Below are 19,824 nucleotides of genomic sequence, written 5' to 3' on the forward strand. Positions count from 1 at the left end.
TGTGTGTGTATATATATATATATATGTATGTATATGTATATATATATATATGTATGTATGTATGTGTATATATATATGTATATGTATATATATATGTATATATATATGTATATGTATATGTATATATATGTATATTTGTATATATTTGTGTGTGTATATATGTGTGTGTATATATATATGTATGTATATTATATGTATATATATGTATATATATGTATATGTATATATGTATATATATATATATACATATTATATATATATATGTATTATATTATATATGTATATATATATATATATATGTATATGTATTATTGTATATGTATGTATATTAGAAATATATAAAGATAAAAAAGAGAAAAGAGGAGGAGAAATAGTGGAAGTAAAGAGAAGTAACAGAAGGAAAAAAACAGAAAAACACACGGGAGAGGAAGGAGAGAACACAAAATGACGAGTACTTGACACGGATGGGAAAGGAAAGAGAGGGAGGAAAGAGGGGGGAGGGGGGAAGGAATAGGAATAACAGACAAGGAAAGAATAAAGGAAGTAAGAGACAGAAAGAAGGACAAGGATAGAGGAAAGGAATAGAAAGACACCCACAGAGATGAAATGAAGGAAAAAGGAGAGGACTTGTGGGTACCAGTAGTAGGGGGGGCAGCAGGAAGAGGAAAGAGGAAGGAGAGGGATGACATGACACACAAACATTGAAATGAAGAAATGGAGGATGGAAATACAGTGAACTAAAGTATGAACAAGTGAGAAATACAGTATATATAGAGAGGAAGCCCAACCAACAGAGAGAAAAAAAAAAAAAAAAAAAAAGGCCAAATGAATGAAAGTATAAAAAAGAAAGGAAGGAATAGTAAAGAAAAAGGATAAGGAGAGGTAGTGAGAATGTAGTGGAAAGGGAAAGGACACAGGATGAAAAGTGAATAACACACTAAGTACAAGAAGATGTGGAATAGTGGAAGGGAAAAGGAGCGAAAAAGAGAAGGGGAACGGAAAAAAAAAGAAAGACACAAAGGGGAGAAAAGAGAAAGGCAAACCACAGCGCACAGCACGCAAGGGGAATGGAAGAGTAGATGGAAGGAGAAAAGAAGGAGAGGGAGAAAGATGGAGGAAGGAAAAACAGAAGCACGGAAAACGAAAAGAAAGAGGAAGAAACAACAGGTGGAAGAGAATGGAAGTAAACAAGTAAATGAAAAGTGGAAGTGAAAGAAGAAAGGAGAAAGATATAAAAAAAGAAGGAATAAAAAAAAAAATAAGAGAGAAGGGGCTGTACTGTATATGGATGAAATCATTTTTTTGTGTGTGTGTGTGTGTGTGTGTGTGTGTGTGTGTGTGTGTGTGTGTGTGTGTGTGTGTGTGTGTGTGTGTGTGTGTGTGTGTGTGTGTGTGTGTGTGTGTGTGTGTGTGACAGAAGTGTCTGACTACATTATCGATCTCAGGACGTGACGTTTTGTCCGAAGACAGCGGTGTGGAGAGAGGAACTTGACGAAAAAAAAGGCGTTCAGGATGTCTGTTGTTTCGGGTCAGGCTACAGAAATGAAAGGCTCCTGTTATCTAAAGGTTTGTCAGTGCCATGGCTCAATATTTAAAAGATTTTGACAATGTAGATGAGGTTGTTACAATTGGATGGCCGCCCGTATTCATTTGAGCCAGAGAAGGCTATGTACGGGTGAAGTATACGGATGAAGAGCGGACGAGGGGGGAGAGAGGGGCTGCAATAGGCTATAATACATCCATGGTTTTGTGTTATCTAAAAGATTTTAAATTAAAACAAAGGTTCGTATTTGCTCATGTCTCACAGCCATGTTGATTAGAAGGGGAAATCCTCTGACGTGGTGACACAGCGTTGTGTCCAAGGTATATATCACTGAACACATCCAGACCACAGATGTCTGGCAGCAACAGGTCCCACTCCTGAAAACATATTCTTTGGGCTTATAGGGGCACAGCACCCAAGGGAGCACTACCGAGCCCCGCAGCCCTGCATTCACTGCTTCACCCTTCTCCTCTCTCTCTCTCTTCGTCCGTTAACGTTGTACTCTGGCTCAAATGAATACAGGCGGCCAACCAATTATAACGGCCTCATCCCCATTGTCGAAACCATTTAAATATTGAGCCACGGCACTGACAAACTTTTATATAACAGGTGCCTTTCATTTCTGTAGCCTACTCCGAAACAACAGACATCCTGAACGCCTTTTTCTCGAGTTGCGTTCCACTCTCCACAGCGCTGTCTTCGGACAAAAAGTCACGTCCTGAGATCGATAATGTTTTTATCGATGTTTTTCTTTTTTTTACACTTTTAGTAACAATCTGAGCCTGTCAGTAGCAAAAAAACAAAAATCACTTTTAGGGCATAGAAAGCAAGACTGCACAACTGCCCCATTAGGTTACATTGAAGCTCGGTTCGCGCCGGCCCATCATTGCGATCCCGCTCAATACTGAACCAAAAAACCGGTAGAGGAAAGCGTGCTCTGGTTTCATGGCATTTCCGTAAACCAATCAGAATCGGCAGATAGTCTAGCTAGCGGTCTCAATTTACCCTGCAGAGATCTGAGGAGCAGTTAACCATAGTCCTCATAAATCCACCGGAGTTTAGAATGCTAACACAAAGAAAGAGGAAGGTGATGAACATCTTGTCGGAAATTAGGGACATCCGGCAGAATTTCCGCCGGCACTTGAACAATCCCGGAAATTAAACGTCGCCGATATAGGCTATTCAGTATGTGAGCACCGGAGCAATCCTGGAAGTGGAACAAAGGATGTAGACTAATGTTGATATTACTGTCTGTAGTTGCAATTTGACGGTCTGCGAAAGTGCTGCATCATGTTTACTAATCAGTGGCCATGTTTGTAAACACAGTGGTAAACCATTTTATCTCTGTAATGAGCTAACGACTGTCACCTGTGGCACACTGCTGCTATTAGGAGACACTGATGCTACGTTTACACGTGGCCGGTTATTTTCATAAACTGACATTTCAACCTCTGTTTTCAGAAAAGTGTTCGTTAATATGTACCCGTGTATATATGCTGTCAATGCCGTCAAGAGCACGCCAGACCTGTAGGTGGCAGTGTAACGAGAAGCTCAAGCCCACGTTAGCCAATCAGAATCCCGACAATAGCAACAACAGCAACCAATCACGTCCTCTTTCTCTCTCTCGGCTGCCTAAACCTCCGTTTGTCTCAGTTTATATGCAAACGTGCAAACGAAGTTTTCCAAAATCTCCACTTTGGCCGGAGTTTTTAGAAATAATCGTTTCCTGTGATAAAAACGGGGTTTTCGTGTAAATGAGAAGCCAAACCGCAGGAAAATATCTGCGTCTTCCCTTCATGTAAACGGGGCCTGAGATAGACCTGTGAAAAGAAGGCTCAGACAGCCTAAACGATAGGTGGTATCAGTGAAATGACATTTTGTGAACGTATTGATATAACATTTATGTGAGTAAACTTAAAAATGTGGGCACATCAGCGATTCAAAAAAGTGGTCTGCTGTGCCTTTTGCATGGAAACGTCAAGGACGTTTAACATGGGAAGCGAATGTCTCGGTTAGCAACGATTAGCTCTGATTAACGGTTAGCTCCAGTCAGCTCTGGTTAGCTAGCTAGCCCCATTATAAAGATATGGAGCGGAGGAGACTGCCGCGGAGAGGGGTAACAACCAGACTCCGATAAATTACATCCAGGGAGCTTTCACAGCAGCGTAGCCGCGTTGTTTCTACAGTTTTATTAGTACATTGAATCCCCTTGCAAGACCACCAGCAGCATGCTACTACTAACCTAACGATAACCTCTCTGAGCAAGTGCAACGTTGACGCTGTCATGCACGCGGCTGTCAGTACCCGATCCGTTCCACCGGCACGATCCGTTCTGCGCATGTGCAAGATGACACGTATGTCATGACGTATGCGCAGATGATGATGATACCGTTTTATGACCTGCCCAATCTGTTCCACGCTAGACTCCACCGGGATAGCTAACAGCTAATTCGGCTAACCGCTAGCCGACAGCCTTCAGTCTAAAATAACGCATGCGCAGAACGGATCGTGCAGGCAGAACGGACAGCTAGATTCAGTCTAAAATAACGTTGAGTCAAACATAATGGGAAAAGCAGGCTACAGCTAAATTAAGACTTTACAGTTATAACAATAAAGACAAGTATTGAGTGATTGTATTTTAAATGAGCACAAGTAGAACTGACGTAACAGCTGTTATATATGTTAACGTTTATTTTCAAGTTTTATTTTGAGGGTCTTTTAAAGTTTACATGCTGTCTCAGCTAGCGGTTAGCCGAATTAGCTGTTAGCTAAACTAACGTTAGCCTAACTGTGGAGACTAACGGCAGACTGCTACAATCAGCTAGCGGTTAGCCAAATTAACTTTAACGTTAAAAAACCGGGGGGGAAAAAAACCACCACTTAAAAACCCCCCGTCCGCCGAATTAGCTATTAGCTAAACTAACGTTAGCTAGCATGGGAACAGATTGGGTAGTGTCGTAAATCCTCGTACCACAGCGTATGCGTGAACATCTTGCGCATGCGCAGAACGGATTGTGCCGGTGGAACGGATCGGGTACTGACAGCGGCACGCAACTTCACGAGGGGGAGGGGCTGGAGGCAGCTGGTCTGTGTGCGCTGTTAAAAAAAATACACCGTTGATTGGAAAGAAAATTGTTAGGCTGGGCTGTCCGGATCCAAGAGCAGACACAGAGAAAAAGGTTGGAACAGGTATTGAGGTTTATTGAATACAATGAGTAATGATCCTCTGGGGCTGAGAGCGGGCAGACAGGTGATAGGCAGGTCCAACAAAAAACAACAAGTCGGCTCAGGCAGGCAGACTGGGCTTCCAGGGCTGAAGCAAGAATCTGGACACAAAAGAAAACACAAAAAGTCAAAACAAGGCTTGCAACAGGAATACAAAAAGGCAGTCTTTCAAAAACACTGAAGCTGGCTGTAGCGAGTGTTACCACTTGGGTGAACGGACGATCTGGCAGAGACTGGTTGGAAGGCCGGGGTTTAAGACAGGAGTGGTGATTGCTGGATATGATTCAGGTGAGCAGGAAGCCACAGGTGTCCTGACGAGGAGGGAGAGAAAACCAGGAGCGCCACACCCACACAGCACATGACAGACAAGACAAAAACAAGGGAGAGGGGAGAGGGAAAACGGACAGCACCGTGACAAAAATGATTTCGGATTTTATCTACCTGTAGTTGTACATTTCTTGAGAGGTTCACATCAGGCTAAGGTGTAGGTCGGTATCTCCAAGTACCTATGTACCTACCCACGGCGTAGATTTAACGCAGGAGTGTGAATAAAGCTTAAGGGGTAGATATGACTATGCTACAATACAGTATTAACAGTATGAACAGTAAGTAAGTAATTCACTAAGATATTTGCAGTAGGTAGGTACAATATAGTGGGGATAAATGGCAAAAATGAGAGTTCATACAGACACAAACAGCTGGAAGTATGATATGAAAATGGTTTCTATACAGTAGATCAGATATATAGAGTATAGACATTGATGTGCATATTAATTTGTACCGTATTCCAATCAGTATAAATATGTACGGGTGTGCATACATAATACTGGTAAGTGTATGTACAGTAGTGTGGCTGTAAGAAGTAAGTATGATGGAGCAGCTAGAGGCTGAGACAGTCATAGTGCAGTCATAGACTGGGGTTAGAGATGTCCGCCGACATCACTGCTGGACAGCCTCTGGTATGAGACAGAGCAGTTACCATACTGTGATGCAGTTGGTAAGAATGCTCTCGATTGGTGCAGCGGTAGAAGTTCAACAGATTATGAGTAGGCAGATGGACTTTCTTCAGTCTCAAAAGCACAGTGCATGCACACATTTTAAATACATGGATGGTGTTACTCTGTATTTTTGTTGTCAACAAAGACCAAAATCAACAATGCGTTAGTCCGTCTCTCAATACTTTCTGACTTACCTAAGTATTGCAAGAGGGTGGTGTATGTGAGATTGAGTCAAAACTATTTGTGTGTGTGCATGGTAATTAAGGAACCGGTCATTCAGTAGAATGATGTGGCCATTGATGTATTTTTATTTTCGACAACAATGAAGCGCTATGGCACAGAAGAATAATCAGACTCGACAATACTTAATAATTTATAATAATAATAATTTTATTTGATAGAGCACCTTTTACAGACAGAGTCACAAAGTGCTTCACACAATAAACATTTGTTAAAATACAGTAGGATCCAAAACCGAAAATAAACAAGCAAATACAATACCAATGAAGGTAAACGATTAAAAGACTGAAAACCCCAAACCTGAGACAAAAGCGAGTTGAGACAAGTGTGTCTTCAGCTGCTTTCTAACAGCGTCAACCGAGACTTCAGAATGTAAGTTAATAGGAAGGGCGTTCCACGGAGTTGGAGCTACCACTTCAATGGAACGGTCACCTTAGATGACGTGGGACCACCAGTAATCCCTGGTCAGAAGACCTGAGTGACCTGTTAGTAGTGTACGGATGGAACAGGTCAGAGATATAAACAGGCGCCTGACCATGCAATGCTTTATATGTAAGAACAATAACTTTAAAGGGATGGTTCTGAGTAATTTCACCCTAAGTCCTTTGCACCATGCCCTCGAGCCAAACACCTCGAGTCGAACATTGGGCGAGTTAGCACTATCGGCTGAATGGCTTAGTGCAGGCGCTAATAGAACCAAATGTGTATCTCGTAAATTACCCCACTAATAATGCCCGGAATGGTACCAAACTTCTACAGTAGTACAAATAGGTTCTGTACTCATAAAACGAGGCGAGCTCCCGCACAGAGCATGACATCTATTGCTGGAAGAGGCTACCGGTAAAGTAGTGAAGAAGGAGCAAGAAGCGAGAGAACAGCAGAACCGATCAATGAAATGGCAGAGTTTGAGATTAGCATCGAACGCGACGATGAGTGTATCAATTTCAAAGGTCCCCCGTATCTATTCGAGCCTGAATACACGGATGAGGAGCTACAACTAATAGAGGAGAATCGGAGAGCTAGCTAGCTAGCTAGCAGCGGTAGCAGCAGAGAGTAGAAGCCATCAGGCAAGTGTTATTTAAATAAACTCCTGGTGTACTTACAAACTTTCCAATGTCTCGAGTACAAAACCTATTTGTACTACTATAGAAGTCTGGTACCATTCCGGGCATTATTAGTGGGGTAATTTACGAGATACACCTTTGGTTCCATTAGCGCCTGCACTAAGCCATTCGGCTGATATAGCGCTAACTCGCCAAATGTTCGACCAAGGGAAAAAAAGCTTCTGGGAGGCTGTTTGGCTCGAGGTCATGGTGCAAAGGACCCAAGGGTGAAATTACTCTGAACCATCCCTTTTAAATTGGATCCTGAACTTGATCGGAAGCCAATGTAACAAGGATAAAACAGGAGTGATGTGCAACAGCCTTGCAGCAGAGTTCTGGACCAGTTGTAGACTGTCCTGGGAAGACTTGCTGAGACAGGTGAAAACGGAGTTGCAGTAATCAAGCCGGGATGATATGAACCCAGGAATGATCTCAAGTTCACATTGTGAAACCACGGCTTTAAGCAATGTTTCTCAGTTGAAAGAAACGTGTGCGTCTTAGTGATTTTATATGTTGGTCAAGAAACCTATTATGATCAAATATAACGCCAAGATTTCGGAGTTTGGACTGCACAGCTGAAGAAAGGGATCCCAAAAGCTGAACAACCTTGGAGGCTGTAGTATCTGCAGCAACAATAAGGACTTCGGTCTTCTCTTCATTAAGCTGCAAGAAATTGTTTGAAATCCACTCCTTAATGGAAGACAAACATTTGAGCAGTACTGACGCTGACACTTCAGTGTTAGTGGGATCGAGTCGATTATTGTTGGTTGTAATTTTATCTGGGATTTGTTGACAATAAGAAACTTGTAGCCTACAATAACACCAAACATTTCCTTTAATTCAGTCAGGCATTCAACAGCAAATAAAATGTATGCATTGGTTATACTAAATAACAGTTTGCTGTTTTCCGTTACAGTGTCACAGTACTGGTACAGCAATGCCATCAACATAAAATGCACAGTGCTTGTACATTTAACCATGTGCCTTTAAAGTTGAATGACTTCTATTCACACTGATGTATGCTAAGATTGTTAAACTTGATCTACGATAACTTACAGGAGAAGGAGCATCCTCGTGTTCTCATCCCGGAGTTATGCCGACTCTTCTACCAGCTGGGATGGGTGACGGGGACAGGCGGAGGGATCAGTCTGAGACGAGGGTTCGTATGTACATTCATTTCTTGCAGAATACTGTGAAGGATCAGAAATGACACGCCTTCATTTAACTTTTCTGTTTGCATATCTTTGACAATCATGCCAAAAATTGAATCCTGTTGTGGGGATTTTGTTTTCCGACATTTGTATGCTGACAAAAGTGCAGCGAGGCTGATGTGAGGTCAGTTAAATCAGTTTTGACAATGTTTGCAAATCTAGGGTGAAGACAGAAGGTCACAGTGTTGCCAAAATGAAACAGAATTCAAACTGAAGGCTTTGACAGGTTATTACGAACATCTTTGAACTGTGGTGTTTTGGATGGCAGCTACAAGGAAAGCGCCACCCATCAGCAAATCCCTGTTTGAAATGGGGAATGGCAGACATTTATTTGAGCCAACAGGGGAGCTTGATGGAACTTCAGATAAAACCAAATTAGATTTACTGACTGCCACTCCATCTATGCTGGTATTTCATTCAGATAGAAACAAATTGTAAGTCTTAAATGATTGAGAGGAGAATTTCCTTTCATCTTGTTAAATTAATATATACGTTTTAGATTTTGATAGAAAATAAGCAGTTCTAATCATTAACATACTTAATCATTCCTCAAAATGGATGTTTTTGTCAGAGTGAGGACTATTTTCTAGTTTTCAGTTTTTTATGAAGTTGGAAAAACAGGAAGCATTCAAGTCCCAAATGTCTTTGGGCACCAACATCATCTACATGGTCTACTAAATGAGAACTATTCCCATGTATCCATATTGTGGCTGTTTACACAGTTTATAAATTGATGCTTGGATTGTTCAGCTTAGGAACCTAAAAGCTGTTAAACGCTCATTTACTTTAGATAAAAGAAAGTGGATGGAAATATGTAATGCAATCTAGACAGTATTGCCATTTTACACAAACTTCTAATAAGTGTATTTTTATTTTTTTTTCTATTTACTGCTTTGGTTTGACTCAGATATGACTCAGAGCCTGAGGCGGCCTCTCCAAACATTGCACACAAAAATCAATAGGCTAGTCCTTTATCTATTGTCTTTATTGTTAGATTGAAAAAAAAAAACAAGTACAATAGCTTTATCCTCTACATTCTATGGGGGATGTTGCGGCTCTCAATATTTAAGCAGGAAATGTGATCATGAAAGATTATGAGGGGATCTAATGAGGCTGTTTGTTTAACTCTGAAAATCAGTCGATGTCCTCACTTTTTATAATTTTTTCCATTGGGTCTTTTGGTCCAGGCTGTAGAATGAAACATTTTCTATCAATAACTTTATTTCTTGGTTAAGGAAACGTGATATGTTGAAATATTATTTACATTACAGTTCAAAGGGCATTCCAAGTATAACAATGGACACTAAGACACAAAAATGTTAGATTAAAAAAAGAAAAAAGGATGACTCTAGCAATAACTACAGGAAGTCTATGGAAAACTGTTATAAAATAATTACTTAAAATAACTGCCCAGGAAAATGGGTTCTTTGTGGATGGCTTGAAAAGCTTTAGTGAGTGTTTCTTATGGACTGCTCCTTGCATAACACCATACCATTTTCTGTAAGGCAAAGACACAATAACCTGAGAAGACTCCTATTATTTGTATACCATGCAAGGCCCTCGTCCTTCTCCTCCATATTAAAACATACCATGCTGTTTGTTGTATAACTCATAGAGAGCAGATCTACATCGCACCATCAGGCATCCAGAAAGAGAGAATACAGGTAAGCAGGTTGCAGTATTGTGCTGCTCAGTACAAATAATCAAGAGTTAAGATTAAGCAGCAAAAAATTCAGAAAAGGATTTGTGTGTTCACACCTGTTTAATGTTTGTGTTACTCAGCCAGAAGACATATTTGTGTGTGACATGGAGGAGAGGAACATCAGCTGTCCACCTGCCTGGAAGAAGTTAAAGAAGAGCCAGTGTACACCACTTTTCATGAATGCCTATACTATGAGAGGCGAGTCATTCTTATTACATTCGTACACATTACCACCCATACTAACCACCGTTTGCAGTCAGTCAGTGATAGAACTGATCAGTAATCCCAATACCCCCCAATTATCCTTTTTTAATTAATTCAGTGATATACTTGTTTTGTCTGTGTCAGAGTCCAATCAAATGTTTACTATTGCACAAAGAAAGAAGTAGCAAAACAGACAAATTACTTTACTTTATTTAAATATGATTGTTTCTATCTTTATTTATGTGAAAGGCTGAATGGAATTTAAAAACGTGTATACGCTTTCCTGAATGTTGTGATTATGTTCGCTAAAGGTGGTAAAAAACATTTTGTCATTCAAAATTATGTAACAAATAGCCATGGAAATAACATTGTAAAATCATTAATAGACACCAAATATTCTCCTCCGGTCTTGTTTCTTTTATTTAGCAGCTACATTTCACAAACATTTTATTCAAGTGTAAGGTTATTGTTCACAAAATGAAGTGGTTTGTTGAAGTAATGCTTTAAGATAAAATTCCAAAATATATAACATTTTATAAAGAAGCAAACAAGGTTCCATAAGGCATTACAATTAAAGGTCAAAATTTTTATGAAATACCTCAGCCAAAAAGTATGATTTTTATTTTAATTACTCATCCTCTCTATTGTGGAATACCAGGTGAGAGTTTGCATCTTTTTCAGATAAGGAAGCCACCAAAAATAGAAATTGAACTAACGCAATTTAAATTGTATCAAATAATTTTAAAGCATAGGATGTCTGATCATCATCTGTGGCATGCTTTCCCCTGCCTTGTTACAATAATAATTTGAGAAAGACAATACCAGTAGACAAAACTGAAAACCTGCTTTTCCTTTGCTAAACTACAGGGGCACAGGCAGTTATACACACCCACTCCAAGGCTGCTGTCATGGCAACACTGCTGTATCCTGGCAAAGAGTTCAGGATAACACACCAGGAGATGATCAAGGGGATTCGTAAGGGCACATCAGGCACTAACTATGGGTATGTAATCAAGCAGCAAGGATTAGTGAAGTCCAACGAGCTTCCAAGCATTTTTATTTTCAGTCAAGTGAAAGTTTATGAAGTCGTGGTTATGAAAGTATCTTGGCACTTGTAGTAGAAATCATAGCTGCAAAATGAAAAACATGGAACCCTTGTGTAGATCTGAGGAGTGTCTGCACTCCCCTTGGGCAGACACATTGGACTTAAGGCACAATCCTGCTTGATCTCATGTTTGTAATGAAACTGTTTATCGGATTCTATAACTGGAAATGTTGCTGTTTAACTGAGCTTCAGTAACATAACCTTGTAATTACACACTCAAAATCAGCTAGAACCCTCTCACAGCATATTAAAAAGGGCTGAGGGAGTTACAACTGTAGGAGTAGTTTCTCTTAAATACTTTAGCTTTGTTGTTTGAAGACACACCTGAGATAAGAAATACATTTTTATCCTGAGGGAAATTGTTGTGCAGCAGTTGCAGTACACTGTGAGAAAGAGTGCAAATAAGTGTGAATAAAAACTGAATACAAACAAAGGTTATCTATACAAATAAAGGTTATCTATAAGGTGCAAAAACCAAATGTACTCAGTGTTTCCTCTATGTTGATTGGCAAGTGGCGTTCCGCCACGGTTATATTTCTCCCGCCACGGTATCAGAAATGTAGAAAATGAAAACAAAAAGCCGTCTATCAGCAGTGATTGTTACAGAACGCGGTCACGCGCTTCACAACGCGAAAGGGCAGCGTGCCACACTGTCCAGAGGACCCGGTTGAGATGGCATGTGTACATCCTTGAGAACTGTAAGTCGTATAACTTATGTTGTCAGTTCACTTAAGCCTGTATTAGTCTGTAATTATTGCACATTATTAGTTTCACCTTCACCTGCTAGCTAAATTGCACGTGGCTGTTGATTCAATACAACGCCCCTGATATCATGGCATAGTAGGCTAAACCGTGATTATTTCAAACATTCATGTCCCGAAACATATTGGGGGAAATTCATTCAACATAATTCACAGCCAAATAACAATTAAAAGTAGGCCTATGTTATTTTAACATTTATAACCTAACCTGCACTGCCTCTGTTTTGGTGTCTGCGGTGCGCGGACCGTGCGCCGCTTTCCTTTTTTTCCGCCATAAACTCCGTTCTCAGCTCCTCTGCCAGTTGCTGCATGAACTTCCTCCGGGACATTTTACAGCTGGTGCACTCCTTGGAGAGGATGTGTGCAATCATTCCAGCCAGTTGTAGCATGTATAAAGTTATATGAACACGTAGACAGCTACCGGCCATCTACGTGTACCGCGCCTTTCACAGAGCGAGCGCCCGGTGCTTTTCTTCTGATTCAGAACAGAGTCCATCCACGCCGTAGCCTGCGTTACCGACTCTGGCTTTGCCTTCAGTGCATCGGTGATGCCCACTAGAGTCCGGATTGGGCCGAATTTTTCTGTCCGAGCCCAGCCCGCGTCCGACAGATCCGTGACCGAACCCAGCCGGAGTCCGACAGGCATTAAGAAATTTGTGTCCGAGCCCGACACAGTTAATATCAAATGTTTTCCTCATACTAATGACACATGTAGGCTACGTAAGTTTGTGTGGAAAGCCCTTTTTTTATTAAGCAACTGTAGGAAGGCATTCGGAAATGTCAACAGATGAGGCACGTTAATAAGCTGTTAAAATCTTCAGTGGGTTAACCTTTCCTGATCGCTTCGTTTCCGACGGTGGTCAGAAAACCAGGGGAGACTGGTTACCTCCAGGGCCCACGTTATAACATGAATAACCATTAACTCTGCTCCGGTTGCATCTACAACACGTCTGCTTCCTCTTTCTCTATCTCTCTTCTGCCCACTTAGGCTACCACCTTAATGCCCTTACTGCCCACATTGTTACTCGAGACTAGTTAATAGTTAAGTTTCTCTGACAGATACTATGATTATTACTAAGCAATAGGTACAAGTGATTGTATTTTCTTTGCCTTTTGTGTAATGTATATAGCCTTTTTATGTATTTAAAAGAAAATACAGACTCTTTAAGGAAAAGTCAGGTACCAGCAGGATTGTATTTTTATTTATTTAGCAAAGTTATTACACATTTCAAAAGTCCAGGCCACAGGGGGACCATCTAGCAGCATGTATGCTACTCAGCATTAATGGGCCACCTCTTTCTGAATTCCCCTATAACCGAGCCTTAGAGTTATTTTTCCAAAAGCCAAGAAAAATCAAATGCACACAGCAAGGCTGCCAACTTTGCCACTGCGGCAAATATGCAATTCATTTCATTATGAATGGTTTCATACTATAGCCTACTTTGGGTTTTGGTTTCCCTATGAAGAATTTCTTGTAAAATTCATTTTGTAGACCTACAGTTCCTCAAAAATACAGTTCAATCAAAAAAAAATGAAAATATGCCTCATTGTGTGTGAATAGAGGTGAATAAATATATGTGTTTGTGTTGCAGCAAAGTGTCAGTTCCGTTTAATACGTAAAACATTTGGCGGCGGGACGGGGGGGTCCGACAGATCTGCCCCCACTGCTAAAAAGAATCCTAGAGGAAACACTGTGTACTGCACACAATGCCAAAAATGTAAACGGTCAACCGTAAGGATCGTAAAAGTTAACAGGTTAACAATAAGGTGCAAATCCAAAATATCCACTTCGGTAAGGTAAACGTAAGGAACACAGATTTTGTATGAAAAGTGGCATATAACTATGTACAATTTTAAATCTTAGTACATGTAAGTGTATGGTTAGTCTCACATTGCCAGACCTATCTTCACAGCGATGTGGAGTAAGGTCAGGCTACACCACACATACATTCTGGGATAGGAGAAAAAGTTGAACGTCAAAAAGTAACATTACCTGAAAACAGCGTGTAGTTTTCTTTTTAGCATCTCGCATCACACTTAGCTTCTTGTCTCATCTGGGGTCTGATAAACAGTAAAGTCATCAAATTCAGTGTCCGCAATGCTATTTTCCAATAAACTGTAGCTATCATATTTCACAGGACCCGTGTGAGTGCGGATTTCATGTCGCGGCTCTCGTTGCGGTTTGTCACTTTGCCTAAGATTGAGTGAGAAGTAGTACGCGACCTGTTGTTTATTTGGTTGCCATGACTTCACGAGTGATGACGTCCTGTCGCTGTTCCACTTGCTCCGCTTAAAGTGGGAGAGAGAGCGGATGACAGTTTGCTTGAGTTCAGTAGAGCACACGGCTCTGCAGAGTCGTGTAATTAGGACTTTATGACTTTTCATAAACAGCTGAAGGAGCGGCGGTGCGCGGTGTACATAGCGGAAACCCTGTTGTGCGTCTGCCCTATTTCTGATACTGTGGCGGCAGAAATTTTACTGTGGCGGGCCGCCACGGTAATATCAACATAGAGGAAACACTGGACATGGTACATCAAATCAGTCACATGACGATTACAATTTCATGGTCCATCATCGTCTGTGGGTATTTACACTAGAGATGGCCTGATACCATTTTTTGCTTCCTGATACCCATTCTGATACCTGAACTTGCGTATCGGCTGATACCGAGTACCGATCCGATACCAGTGTGTCATATATTTTATTATGTTTTAACAACTGTATACTACTATCCCTGTATGGATGTGATATGATTTCTATCTTTGTCGGTCTGGCTCAGGTTAAACTCTTTGTGAAACATGAACAAACACAAACAATGAATGCCACAGAACTTTCTTTTATTATCCAGTTTGACAGTCAGTTATAAAGGGGAAAAAAAACATAAATAAACTACTTTAACATAGATTTTCTTTAGGGCTTTATTACGTGGTATCGGATCGGTGCATAAACTCCAGTACTTCCCGATACCAGCGTTTTAGGCAGTATTGATACTGGATACTGGTATCAGTATGGTCTGATGCCAATGCTGTATCGGACCATCTCTAATTTACACAGGGAAAAAAGTGATGATAGGAACACCTCTTTCATGGCCATGATGTCTTTGTAAAGAAATGTGCCCTGTCTTGCCTTACTTTTCCCAATAACTGTGATGCAAATCACAGGCTGAAACATGTGTCACTGCCTCAAAGTTGTTTGGTACAATACTGACATTGTTCCTGGACTTTTTTTTTTTTCTTCATACCTGGTAAAAGACAGGTAGAAATAACCTTTTAACAGTTCAAAGATTGTGCTTGTTACCCATCCAGGCAGCTTAAAAAGAGGTAAATGTTGGCAGAGAGTTAGATAATTATTCTCTGGTTGGAGCTAGGAAGGAGGCAGTTAGGATCATTAGGCCTGTTTGATTACAGCAGTATGAAATCATTATTTTTGTTAGTCATTATTATCCATAATTGTTTATTTTATAAAATGGCGAAAAGGGTCCCAGTTGGCAACCTCAACAGTTGCAAAACCAAAGATATTCAACTTACAATGATATACAACCGAGAAAACCAGCAAATCATCACATTTGATGCTGCAATCCGGAAATGTTTGGTATTTTTACTTGATAGACTACTTATCCAATTTAAGCACTGTGTCTGATTTACTGTATCACTTTGACAATCAGAGGGGCTGTACCACAGATGATGGTGGCAATCTTTGAGAACAGGCATGCAGAGCCTCTATCTGACAGCCCTCTGATTGCAAAAGTTAAGGCCTCGAAAAGATCTCAGCCTGTGTTTAATTTGTCATTTCGTACCCTGCATATTCACAGGTATGATGACAGCCTGGTGGTGCCTATTGTTGAAAATACACCAGAGGAGAAGGACTTGAAAGACCGGATGGCTCGGGCAATGGAGGAATATCCAGATTCATGTGCCGTCCTCGTCCGCCGACATGGTGTCTATGTCTGGGGCGAGTCGTGGGAAAAAGCTAAGACCATGTGAGCATTTACCTCCCAGTACTATTAACCTTTTGTTGTTATTTATGACTAAGAACATATTAGTGTATTTGTATAGAGGGTAAGAAACCTGATTTTAAATACCTTCCATTGTATTTTTCTCTTTCAACACTAAAAATACTGCTGCATTTTGTAGGTGTGAATGCTACGACTACCTGTTTGAGATCGCCGTCCAGATGAAGCAGTGTGGACTGGACCCTTCAGCCCTCCCAACGGAAGAAAAAGGAATAGTTTGACATTCACTGGTGCTTTTAAAAGAGAAATTTGTTGCAGAAAGGTCAGAGGTGTTCAATCTGGATCGCAGATTGTAATCATTTGCCTTTCACGCCGGCTTGCTTCAAATTTGATGAGATTTGATGGTAAGGGCAGATCCAGGGTTAAAGGAAATGAAATGCCTGTGATCCGGAAGCACCTGGCTGCATAGCGCTGTGGGACAACTCTTGAATGAGCAGCTGGCATATCAAAGTCTCCAGGTTTAAATGCTTTTCCTATTGATGTTTGACTGCACTGGAATCCTGGTCTTAGTTTATGTCAGGCACGAATATATTGTGCATTTCAATTGATCTACAATGATGATTAACTGCCTTTGCGTCAACCAATAAAAACTGATGGGATGTCAATCGTGAGTCGCAGAAATTATTTTGAGATTATTGTTTAGGTTTTCCCTTACCTTCCATGTTCTTGGGCTTATCTGGCGCCGGGTTGCCGTGGCTAAGCAAGGTAGTCCAGATGTCCCCCTCCCCAGCAATGTTTTCAAGATCCAAAGCTAAAAAATAAAGTTTTAAAATGCAATTTTCCATTTTTGAAAACCTTTTTATTTCTCATTCTCTATTTTTTAATGCAAGGCACACATACACACATTATGCCCAGTTTTCTTTGTTTAAGCTACAAAACATTTCTGAATTTCTGAAGCCATATTTCAGTTTTAAACAAATAGCAAACACATAACTTGTCATAAACACTGTATACACCCAAATGATTGTGGACATCTTATCAAACACCCTTTCAGTAAAAATAACCCTGTGTTGCGTAAAAGGACCCTTGCTGTGTCCATGTACATCCTGTCATTCCCACACCACCATCCCAGCACCAGACAAGGGCATTTGGTGCAGGGATAGCACAATGGCTGTAGATCCTTGCACTGCATGCCTCCAGTCTGCATACTCATTTCTTATAAATGTCAGAGTTGTGTTAACAAGCTCCCTATGTGGCAACCATCCCTTGCTTCCACTACTGTATTCCCTCAAAACAGAGTGGTGTCAAATATGCTGCAGCCTTATTTGAAGTTTTTTTGTTTGTTTTTTTTAAAGGAGAAAAAAAGTATTTTGTGCTGCGCTAACACTGCAAAGATTCCCCTTCCTCTGATTAATTAGGAATTCTGGTAAACCCAATTGCAAACAAAACTGAACACCAGCCCATAACATAAAATGACATTGTGAAGCTCACAGTGTCAGAATCTCATTGTCTCCCTTCTTGAACAGATGAAAAATGGTTCTCAGACTTTAGTCTTTTTTTGTATCGTCGTTGCTGTTCAGTGATTTTCTGAGGTATGATCTGTAAAAATCTGTCAAATGTCTGTTTAAGAAAAATGAAAGTTCCTAAAGTATTTAACATTGTCAAAGTCAGACTGTGACTGACTCACCCTACCTCCTGCTGGGGCTTCGGGTTGTGTCGCATCATAACTGCTGTTTTTTTCTGTCTGTACGTCTGTCTTGTTTATCTTTTTTATATATATATATATATATATATATATTGTGTGTGTGTGACAGGTGTTTTCTTTTTGTCATGATCACCAATAAAAAAAATTAAATTAAAAGTCAGACTGTGCCCCGGCACCCAAAACCAAATATGTGTATTATATATTCGAATATTCATGCCATCATGCATTTATATTAATATGTATTACCTGTCAGACTGCAAAGTTCAGCAGTAGACACACTAGGAATGGAATATGAAGCCAAAGAAAACTCATATGGGGGCTCAGGAGGGCGCTGTAGCAAGTTGTCCATACTGTGGAATGGGGCCAGCGGGGCACCTAGTGATTGAGTGTAAGAAAGAGCTCAGAGCTATAGTGTACAGTGTACATGGGAACATACATGCATTACCATTTTCAAAGGCAATAGGTTTTCTGAAGCATCACATTATAACCTTTGGAAGAGTTGTCAACAAACTGTCTGATAATAGGGTCTGTGTCCCTAGATCTAACTAAGTGGGTATGTTTAATTTTATAAAAACGGATTAGGGACTGTTGACCCTCCCTTCAGCAGCAATACATTGTTCTATGACCCTCCAAAATTATTGGGAAAAGAGGCATGACCCTCCCCAATAATTTATTGATGCCTTCTGTACTAGTTTGCGCTTGGCAAAGATGTTTTTTACAATCATGACATACATGACTTAACCTCTGCTTTCTCATCTTACACATCACACTCCACCAAGATGGTGGCCATTTCAGTAGATTTACTCACTAAAGTTGTTGTGGAAACACAATAAGCATGGAAACTAAATGCACACGTCCTGCATTACTGCATTACTTCAAATACTAAGTTACTCCTCTAGTAAACTGGTATTCACATGAAATAAAACCATAAACAATTGAGACCATTCAACAAAGCACACTGGGTAATAACAAATTCAACACATGAACTGGTTCCTCAGTCATTGTAGATTTTAGCATATAGGTAAAGCTGCCGAAGCTGAAAATTATCCAAAACTCGACGAACATCAGTTTGGGAGCTTGCATGCTACCACTCCTTCCTTCTCAAATGCCTTGAAAAGGCTGTCGTTTGCACAATTTCCAATCGCCGGGACCGAAAGGATATTTGAAGAGTACGTATTGGCGCCAGAAATCCCATTCACTCTAGAATCTTTGCTAGTGCCCACTATAGGACCCTCAATCTCTCCCCTCGAAAGGCACAGCGCAAGGCCTTTATTTACCCCCCCCCTACCCTGCAAGAAAGAAGGAAATGAAGGATAAACGTGGTGTGCAGAGGGGTAGGTGCCTGAAGTGTGAAGAATGTGAGGATTACGACCTGCTATCACAGGGCAATGCCTGCAGCTACTGTGGATGCACACCAGTACACCACCTGCAAGTCCCAGAGACTGAGTTTGGTCAGACATTTGAAAGTTGCCAGAAATTCGACCAGGTATTAAATTATGTTACTTACATTTGACATGGTTTATGTTCCTGCATTTCTGCTGTTGGTTTGAAGCTTTCAATGAATATTTAGTTGCTAGGCAGCGTGAAACCTTTGAGCTAGTCAGCTTCATTATATTCCTCCGTATATTCCAGCTTCTTGTCAGTGATAATACTTTGGCAACAGGTGGCACAGTTAGCTGTAGGGTTTTTTTGTTGGGTCAGACCCATCTGCTAGTGATGGGGGGCCGAGACTGAGAGCTACATGGAAAAATATGCACCAAACAAGCAATTTTGAAATGTTGCTGTTTTCATGAATACAAAAGTTGGGTGAATTTTAACTACTTCATATACACCGTTGTGTAGTTGTGTATTGCAAGTGTAAAACTCATATGCTTTTTATGTAAAATCTTAATGTTAAAAGTAATTGGTAAAACGTATTGAAGTAAAGTACAGTATTTACCTTTGAAATGTAGTGGAATGGTATAAAGTGGCATAAAATGGAAATAGTCCAGTACTTGAGCCGACGTATTATTTATTATTACGTATAATTGGTTCCATGTATTAACTGTTAACCTTTAGTAGCGCTATGGATTCAA

At 40.5% G+C, this 19,824-nt stretch overlaps 1 protein-coding gene across 1 annotated transcript; it reads left to right on the plus strand.

The window, feature by feature from the left end:
• Positions 1 to 1,497: 1,497 nt before the first annotated feature.
• Positions 1,498 to 16,709, plus strand: LOC120556255 (APAF1 interacting protein). The gene is made up of 7 exons (XM_039795716.1): positions 1,498 to 1,566; positions 8,168 to 8,268; positions 9,936 to 9,984; positions 10,103 to 10,220; positions 11,094 to 11,229; positions 15,904 to 16,071; positions 16,226 to 16,709. The coding sequence occupies exons 1-7, from the start codon at positions 1,513 to 1,515 to the stop codon at positions 16,323 to 16,325; spliced, it is 726 nt and encodes a 241-aa protein (XP_039651650.1). The 5' UTR covers positions 1,498 to 1,512; the 3' UTR covers positions 16,326 to 16,709.
• Positions 16,710 to 19,824: the final 3,115 nt, after the last annotated feature.

The sequence above is a fragment of the Perca fluviatilis genome, chromosome 3, assembly GCF_010015445.1.
Source record: "Perca fluviatilis chromosome 3, GENO_Pfluv_1.0, whole genome shotgun sequence".
NCBI lineage: Eukaryota > Metazoa > Chordata > Actinopteri > Perciformes > Percidae > Perca > Perca fluviatilis.

Coding starts and splice junctions, on each gene's coding strand:
- LOC120556255 (XM_039795716.1), top strand. CDS start 1,513: ATGTCTGTTGTTTCGGGTCAGGCTACAGAAATGAAAGGCTCCTGTTAT. Junction 1,567..8,167: donor AAGGCTCCTGTTATCTAAAG/GTTTGTCAGTGC, acceptor GATAACTTACAG/GAGAAGGAGCATCCTCGTGT. Junction 11,230..15,903: donor ACATCAGGCACTAACTATGG/GTATGTAATCAA, acceptor GCATATTCACAG/GTATGATGACAGCCTGGTGG.